At 44.6% G+C, this 9,351-nt stretch overlaps 1 protein-coding gene across 1 annotated transcript in view; it reads right to left on the bottom strand.

Moving 5' to 3' along the window:
- Positions 1-9,120, bottom strand: part of LOC148506255 (ficolin-1-B-like) — a 28,218-nt gene extending 19,098 nt beyond the window's left edge. Inside the window, exons 1-4 of the mRNA XM_088447039.1 lie at positions 9,013-9,120; positions 6,630-6,743; positions 2,137-2,190; positions 686-721 (exon numbers count right to left, since the gene is read on the bottom strand). Coding sequence (XP_088303165.1) covers positions 686-721; positions 2,137-2,190; positions 6,630-6,743; positions 9,013-9,103 — 295 coding nt within the window. The 5' untranslated portion in view covers positions 9,104-9,120. The remainder of the gene's footprint in view (positions 1-685; positions 722-2,136; positions 2,191-6,629; positions 6,744-9,012) is intronic.
- Between the last annotated feature and the right edge of the window lie 231 nt (positions 9,121-9,351).

Consider the following 9,351-nt stretch of genomic DNA (forward strand, 5'->3'; position numbering starts at 1 on the left):
GATGCAGCGGCTCCTGATTGGCTGCCGATCCGTGAGCTCTGAATGGCTAGCGGGCGGCACCAAATTCGTAATGAAGCCTTCGCTGTCTCTCCTGCAGCTCATGGCTAACAAAAGGGTCAGGTCAGACAGGAATAGGGAGGACCCACGGATAGGAGGTAGGCGCTCACTCTCTCTTCAGTCCCGATCACCTTCCTGCACAGCCCCTGCAGATCAATATTTAGCCTAGAGCAGCAGCAGAATATCCTGAATTTCCTAACTCCTTAACACAGCCGGGTCACAGCAGAATCCCTTCCTGAGGACTTTCCCTTACAGGTGGATCCACAGAGAGAATATGAGAATGTGCAGAGAATAGTGACGAGGACCGGGGAAGCCTCTTCACAGCATGTTTGCACCAACAGGTGACAATTTTTATTTCTTTTTTTAAACTGGATTGCGCACCAAGCCCCACCCCCTGTTGTAGCTCCACCCACATTACGTACAGCCCCGCCCACATCTGCCCCTCCCCCAAGAGAAAGGGGGACCCTGCCTATTTTGTCAGTCCCCACCATTTATGATGGCAGCCCTGCTCGCGCCGCGTGGCGAATTGAGGCTAGGTTTACGAGGACATCTGTATGTCTTTCAGCACTGATACATAAATGGAATACGCTGACCGTAGGGAATATATTGGTATAGTTCGAAAACTTACCTTTTTGTCCATTCTCACCCTTAGAACCCACAACACCTATCCCAGAGTAAAAAGAAAACGAATAATGTTATTTTCCGGTGCTTGATCGTGCTGGAGATTCAAGAGATACAATTTACAGCTGAATTAAAAAAGACATTTGCTGTGGGTCCAGATGTCTGGCGGAATTTATTAGCTAGCGTGTCATAGCGCCAGTCTATGTCCTAAATTGTTATAATATTATAAAATTCACTATTAACTGTCAGATATGTCAAGTTAACCAGGAAACCCAGAAGTTTCTGCAGTTTAATATATGAATTTTTGGGAAATTGTTTTTTTTTTTTGAAGGGCCTCTTTGCAAATACAACTCCTACGTGTTTGCTAGTTACATCCTCTAGCCGATTGTCTCACACCTATCTCGCAGCGTCTCAATCTCCATCTTGCCAAAATCATAGATTCGAGCTAACGCCGTTCTAACCCAATAATGTTGGGTTTGTGGCCCAATCACAAAAAGTGAAGAAGCTGTAAGAAAGTTAAGTGCTAGATGTAATCTGCTAGAGAGTGTATCTAACCAACAATTACACATAGCACATACTGTATATACATCTAGATCAGTGGTTCTCAAACTCGGTGCTCAGGACCCCACACAGGTCACGTTTTCCAGGTCACCCAGCAGGTGCACAGGTGTATTCATTACTCACTGACACTTTTTCAAAAACCCACAGGTGGAGCTAATTATTTCACTCGTGATTCTGTGAGGAGAGATGGAAAACATGCACTGTTTGAAAGGGATCGGTAGGAATGACCGCCGGAACGAGAGAACGGCAGTCGAAATCCCGATGCCGGCAGGCCGAACAGCGGAGATCCCGACAGAGGTGAGTAAACTACCTAACCCTCCCCTCTCCCCCTTCTAAACCTAACCTTCCTTTAGGGGTGCCTAACCCTAACATTCTCCCTTAGTGCCTAACCCTAACCTCCCCCTGGGGTGCCTAACCCTAACCTTCCCCCCGAGGTTCCTAATCCTAACTCCCCCCTTCCCCTAGCCTAACCCTGACCCTACCGGGGGGTAGGGGGGGGTGCCTAACCCTAAATTTCCCCTGGGTGCCCTAAACCTAACCCTCTCCTCGGCTATGAGGACGCACGGACCGTACTTACCTCTTTCAGTCCAACAACATTCTGGATTCCGGCATCGGGATTATGATAGGCGTTGGTATTTCGACGCCTATCAATAATCCCTATCCGGCATTCTGCCGTCGGGATTGTGACCAGCGGCCGCAAGACTGCATCCCGTTTGAGAACCTGTGATCTAGATCTACACAGGTGGAGCTCATGGGACTGCAGCTACAAAGTAAGTGGGAAAAGCAGAACCAGCCATCACAATGTGGTAAAAATGTGTGTGATAGGACAGGTGTGTACAGGAAGCATAGTGAGTTCTCATCACATGGAACCACACCCCCAAGTAGTATATAACTTACCCCTTACACCTGGAGGACCAGTTTTTCCTGCAATGCCTTGAAATCCTTTTCCCCCTAAACAATAAACAGATAAACAGACTCATACGGTCATCACAGTATAAGAATCACGATTACAAATGCGATGTCACAGAACTTTGAAGCATTTATTCCAAACAGGCCACATCTAGTTTCTCAAGCCGGGTTCATTAAAATCGCTACCAAAAAAAAAAAAAAAAAGTTAAACTTCATTGGAACTTTTTTTTAATTTTTGACTGATTAAAATAAAATAAACCCTCTAGGCTAGGCCAGGCTGAGGGGGGTATTTATAAAAGCTGGGAGAGAGATAAAATTGTGAGAGATAAAGTACTAACCAATCAGCTTCCAGTTTACATTTTGCAGGCTGTGATTAAAAAATGATAGGAACTGATTGCTTGGTAATTTATTTTTGACGTTTTTATCTCTCTCCCAGCTTTGATAAATACCCCCCTAAAAAGTCAAGCATGTTTGTCCAGGTTTCAGATAGTTCAATCATGTTTGAGTGGATTCGTTTACATTCTGGCCTGTTCACGGCTGCCTTGCCCCATTTGATTTCAGAAATCAGGACTGTCCTGTAAAAACAAAAAAACAAAGGTGACTGTGTTTGGATATGTTGTTAGATTTATTTTGGGGGCATTATTTCCATCATCAAGTGGGCTGGACACTCGCGTCATCAAGTCTCACTCATCTTAATCAAAGAGAGTGGGGGAAGTGTGATGACCCAATTTGCGTCATGGAACAGCCAAATTTGTAGTAGCCTCCGGGGGAATTTCATCCTCTTTCCGGAGTCCGGCAAGCCTTCAAGTGACCCTGCTTGGTATGGCGGGGTTTCCACACATAAGTGGTGCGGGATAAAAATATGCATGGGTTCGGTGTCTGAGTACGTACTGTGCATGCGTGGCCGTGGGCCGGTGCATGGATCAGTGTGGGGCGAAGGAGAGGGATCTGGAGAATCTCTCTCCAAAAGAAACCCAAGTCCAGTAGCCTATAGGCTATCGTCCATCTTCACATGGCGTTATCTATCGGGGCCAGCCTCTAGCTTAGCATTCCGTAGCTTGGTAAATCTGACTGCATAAAAATTCCCATAGCAACATTCCCTACAAGGATAACTGATACAACTGTCATATAAATTCTGTAAAACACAGTTACCCACAACACAGAAAGCAAGTAAACAGTACATTCCACCCTCTTGCAGTACCCGCAGCTTTTATTGCTCTAGTTTTAAATTCTTATAACCAGGGCTATTTTTCAGCAGGAGCTCAGTTCCTGAGCCTCTCATTAACTATGAAGTAATGTCCTGGGACAAATTTTATTTTCCATAAAATAAAATAACCCAGCACCAAAGTCTCTAGAGTTCAGTCTGCTGCCATGAATTGCAGCCACCTCCTGCCATGCTTCCCAGCACAGCTATTCAGTCCATCCCTGGCACTAAGCACACTCGGGCCTACTCGCTGGCCGCTATTCAGCATCAGTGCCCATAGCACTGGGTGAATGAAAGTTTTAAACTCTTCCTGTCTTCAGTAATGACTTGCAGCTGGGCTTGTGCAACCTTGAAAACACGAAGTTCCAAATCTCCATTACTGCTGCAAACTGCACAGGCTTTGGCTTTCATCTCCCTTGGAGGGAGCTGATCCCACCAGAATGTGGGTAATTCAGGTGAGAGACAACCCCCACTCACCACAATATAAATAAAATTGTTTTTCTATAGCTCCACCCCCAGTAGCTCCACCCACAGTTCCTGAACCTATTTATCCAGACAAATAGCCCTGCTTATCAGTCATTTCAGAAACAGGAAGAAATCAGGGAAATAATTTCAGAATTGAATAAAACAAGTATCTGCCCACTTATGCAGAGTACGGAAGCTGCTATACGACTTGTACAATTGGGTGACTACCGACACCTTTTTCCATTTATAAAAAAAAAAGTACTTGCTTGCAGGTATTATTTGCTTGGATTCCCCCTATTGTTTTCCTGCTTTTACTACAGTGTGTAACAACCGGCTGTTCACTTTGTATACCGTCAGAGATTTATTTACCACACTGTATGCTAATTAGCCAGCAATCCACCTTATATTACATCTCAGAGACTATTTATCACAGTGTTCTGACCGCTGACATCCTGACGGTGAGCATTAGGATTAGGTTAGGGTTATCAACTAGAAAGGGGGAAGGTTAGGGTTAGACTAAGGGGAGGGTTAGGTTTAGGCTATGGGAGGGAGGGTTAGAGTTAGGCTGCGGGAAAGGTGGGGGAGGGTTAGGGCTAGGATATGGGAGGGAGGGTTAGGGCTAGGCTGTAGGGGGGGATAGAGTTAGGCTGCAGGAAAGGTGGGGGAGGGTTAGGGCTAGGATATGGGAGGGAGGGTTAGGGCTAGCCTGTAGGGAGGGTTAGAGTTATGCTGTGAGAAGGGAGGGTTAGGCTGTGGGAAAGGTGGGTTAGGGTTACTCACCAATTTCTGTCGGGATTCTGACTGTCGGTATTATGACTGCCGGGATCCCATAAGCAACCCATCACAGTGTTTGTCAGACTGCTGTTATTACTGTGTACTTGTATTTCTACAATCAAGTGTTTGCCAGCTTGACCCTTTATAGTTGAACCTAATGTGATGTCCATGTTGTTCTGCTATGGGAGCACTCTCTGTATCCTCACAACAAGATTACAGAACTGTACTGCCTGAGCCCCTAATACTGTACTGCCTAAGCCCACAATACTGTACTGCCTGAGCCCACTATACTGTACTGCCTGAGCCCACAATACTGTACTGCCTGAGCCCACAATACTGTACTGCCTGAGCCCACAATACTGTACTGCCTGATACTGTACTGCCTGAGCCCACTATACTGTACTGCCTGAGCCCACAATACTGTACTGCCTGATACTGTACTGCCTGAGCCCACTATACTGTACTGCCTGAGCCCACTATACTGTACTGCCTGATACTGTACTGCCTGAGCCCACAATACTGTACTGCCTGAGCCCACTATACTGTACTGCCTGAGCCCACAATACTGTACTGCCTGAGCCCACAATACTGTACTGCCTGAGCCCACAATACTGTACTGCCTGATACTGTACTGCCTGAGCCCACTATACTGTACTGCCTGAGCCCACAATACTGTACTGCCTGATACTGTACTGCCTGAGCCCACTATACTGTACTGCCTGAGCCCACTATACTGTACTGCCTGATACTGTACTGCCTGAGCCCACAATACTGTACTGCCTGATACTGTACTGCCTGAGCCCACTATACTGTACTGCCTGAGCCCACTATACTGTACTGCCTGATACTGTACTGCCTGAGCCCACAATACTGTACTGCCTAAGCCCACAATACTGTACTGCCTGAGCCCACTATACTGTACTGCCTGAGCCCACTATACTGTACTGCCTGATACTGTACTGCCTGAGCCCACAATACTGTACTGCCTGAGCCCACAATACTGTACTGCCTGATACTGTACTGCCTGAGCCCAGTATACTGTACTGCCTGAGCCCACTATACTGTACTGCCTGATACTGTACTGCCTGAGCCCACAATACTGTACTGCCTAAGCCCACAATACTGTACTGCCTGAGCCCACTATACTGTACTGCCTGAGCCCACTATACTGTACTGCCTGATACTGTACTGCCTGAGCCAACAATACTGTACTGCCTGAGCCCACAATACTGTACTGCCTGAGCCCACAATACTGTACTGCCTAAGCCCACAATACTGTACTGCTTAAGCCCACAATACTGTACTGCTTGAGCCCACTATACTGTACTGCCTGAGTCCACAATACTGTACTGCCTGAGCCCACAATATTGTACTGCCTGAGCCCCCTATACTGTACTGCCAGAGCCCCCTATACTGTACTGCCTGAGCCCCCTATACTGTACTGCCGGAGCCCCTAATACTGTACTGCCTGAGCCCATTATACTGTACTGCCTGAGCCCCCAATACTGTACTGCCTGAGCCCCCAACACTGTACTGCCTGAGCCCCCAACCTGTACTGCCTGAGCCCATACTGTACTGCCTGAGCCCACTATACTGTACTGCCTGAGCCCACTATACTGTACTGCATGAGCCCCCAATACTGCATGTCAGTCATATCATACAGTTGTGTAAATCATAGAGATCACATTGATATAGTGCTCACCAATCTTTGTGGTATTGTGGCACACTTGCCGATATAGATATAATAATTTATTTATTTATACCCAATCAATGTTAAAATGTTACAGTATAAAACCAGGATATAGGTAGGTTTCACAGCCAAAGTAATTTACAGATAGTTTGTGTATTTGTGATCTTTGTTCATCTATAATGTCTATATATTCACCATATATTAAGTGTTTTTTCCTGTTAACCCTGAATTTTAGTCGTATATCCAGTCTAGAAACTATACACAATTGTGTCCTGACACCCTGGGAATAACTGTGACAACATTTATCTTACTGTATCAAACCATACAATGGGCTGTAGTCCCACTCACCATTTATCCCAGGTGCTCCAACTTCTCCTTTCTGGCCATTAGATCCAGGGTACCCCGGGCATCCTCTGAGGATGGTCAACTTGTCTGAGTCCCCAATCCCTAAAACCTTCACTTCTATAACCAGTGATGAAGATGGTAAAATACAATAAAGAGTAAGAGACAGGTTATAAATCACGTATGTCTTATCTCATAGGATAGTGAATGTATCATTGCATTTTTGTCTGTTTTTTATGTACAGAGATCTGGGGCCAAATGTAATAGGTGAGAGTTTAGAAATGTTTAGCAGTAAACTACGTCGTTATCGTTCAATCGTTGAAAAAAATCGTTCCGTTTCTGAGTTATAATGATGAACGATTATCGTTCATGCGCGTTCCCGTTTGTAGTTCATTCTGACTGACCAACTGAACGATTTTCATTAAGGGAAGTTACAAAAATCGTTTGTAGTTCAAAAAATCGTTCATTACACTTTAAAAAATCTGACAGATAATCTGACAGAAAATCGTTCATAAAATCGTTGGTAACAAAATCGTTGTGTGTGTAAGCAGCTTTACACTTTTTAAATTCAGCCAATGTAATAGAGTCCGAGAACAGGCAAATTCACATGTTTTTAGACTCAAAAAAACTCTCCAGATTTAAACTCTCATCCAGATGTTTTCCCATTTTGAAGATAAAACTCGACCAATGTGAGAGATTACTGACAAACTCTCCCATTTTCTAAACTCTCACCCTATTACATTTGGCCCCTGATGCTGATAGAGGTCAGTCAACCACACAACTGAGAGATGGGTCTGATTAATGTTTTTCGGTTTAAGTGTAAAGTTCCCAGCTGATGATGATAGCTGCATTATTTATGCGGACATACTATCTATACACTACATTAAAGTCGCATGTAAAGCGACTATGTAAAGCCTCCTGCAGCTCAAAATACAACATCAGAAATGTAATTGTACAGATACATTGTTGGGAAAACGCTGAAGTCACATTTTTATGTTTAAGGCTACATAGTAAAATTCTGACGGATCAGTGGCAAACACAGGATTTCTAAAGGGGGGGTTTCCAAATGCTTGATTTTATGAGTGTGGCCAGTCCATGAAGAGGGCATAATTAGCACTTATCCAACTTGAATATGCATAATACAAAGTGTATTGTGTGTCATAATTCCAGCATACACAGGACCAGCGATCACAGTAAGACATTAGATGCGGCAGTAGGGACATCCTGTCTGAGCTGAATGTAATTATTTCAGATGTGGGCACCATTCCAGAGCATGGGAGCAAGTCTGAAGGTCTGGTGGATCAGCAGAAGAACCCAGCACTGCCCTGGACAGATACGTACATATTGGTCTCCTTATGCACTGGATAGTGTATTATTGTACAGTATTATTAAATAACCCTACTGATGGTCTATAGCATTGCACCCTTAACAGTGCATGTTTTCCAGATCTCCTAGTTGGTTAACAGGTGTATTTATCACTGGCTGACACATGTTAAAAGATCCACAGGTGGTGCTAATTTCATTTGTGATACTGAGAAGAACATGCAGCGTTAGTAATATTCTATTATATTACTATTTCTATTGTGGTCATGGTGTGGGCTGGGAAGGAGCAACCAGAACCCCCCTCTCCCCACCCCGCTGCGTTTGCCTATGAACATCACCAGTAAAAATTGGAGAGAGAATAAGGTTGGTACCTGTACTGTGTATGTAGATGGGTCACACAGGCTGGTTTAGTGGTATCTTGGGGAACCCTGGGTGCAAGCATTCTGTGAACAAGCCAGTCTTGGCGATACGTGCGTCTGACACTCTGGGGGGGCCTTATGGTGTACACCCAGGGTGCCCCAGATATTACTAAACCAGCCTGTGTGATTGACACTTTAAATCCAGCTGGAAAAAAAAAATCGCAGACAGTCTGTGATTTCGCAGTGACATTTTTGTGCTCTTTTTTTTAAATTGCAATAATGCTGATCACGTCTGTAACTTTTTTTTGCTGTTAATTGCTAATCACTATATTCATAAAGTCCATTTTAAATACCTTTACATATAATAGCATTATTCACAAATTACCGACACAGAAAAAAGTAACTTGCACAAAGACTAGGGGGTCTATTTACTAAGCAGTGTTAGGAGACAGAGTGAAAAGTGATAAGAAAGTGATAAGGTGCCAGCCAATCAGCTCCCAACTGTCATTTTTCAAACACAGCCTGTGAGATGACAGTTGGAAGCTGATTGGCTGGCACCTTATCACTTTCTTATCACTTTTCACTCTGTCTCCTAACAGTGCTTAGTAAATAGACCCCTAACTCTTTTTTTCAGCCTTATTGAGTTTCCCTAATAATGTAAAAGGATAGGGAGCACTATCCTGAGTATACCTGTATGACGTACTTACCTGGGCAAGCCTCCTTAGTGTTACAGAGAACAGTCATTGCCCAGGTGGCTGTCAGCAGTGTAACCCGCATAATGTCTGAGTGACACTTCATTCTCACTCTCCGTCTCTCAGCTCACTAGTCAGGTTGTAGTGTGCAGAGAGGGCAGCTGCGAGTAATATAGCCCATTGTCACCCTGTGTGAGCTCCTCCCTTTCTTTTCCTGTCAGTAGGAAATACAAAGCATTCAGAACACAAGTGATCTCTGTATATTAAGTTAACCCATACTTGCCTACTCATTCGGAATGTCCGTGAGATCCGCCGATTTCAGGAAGCTCACCCGGACTCCCGAGAGAAATAGCC

Source organism: Taudactylus pleione, unplaced genomic scaffold, assembly GCF_031769625.1.
Source record: "Taudactylus pleione unplaced genomic scaffold, aTauple2 ptg000412l, whole genome shotgun sequence".
NCBI classification, from domain to species: Eukaryota; Metazoa; Chordata; class Amphibia; order Anura; family Myobatrachidae; genus Taudactylus; species Taudactylus pleione.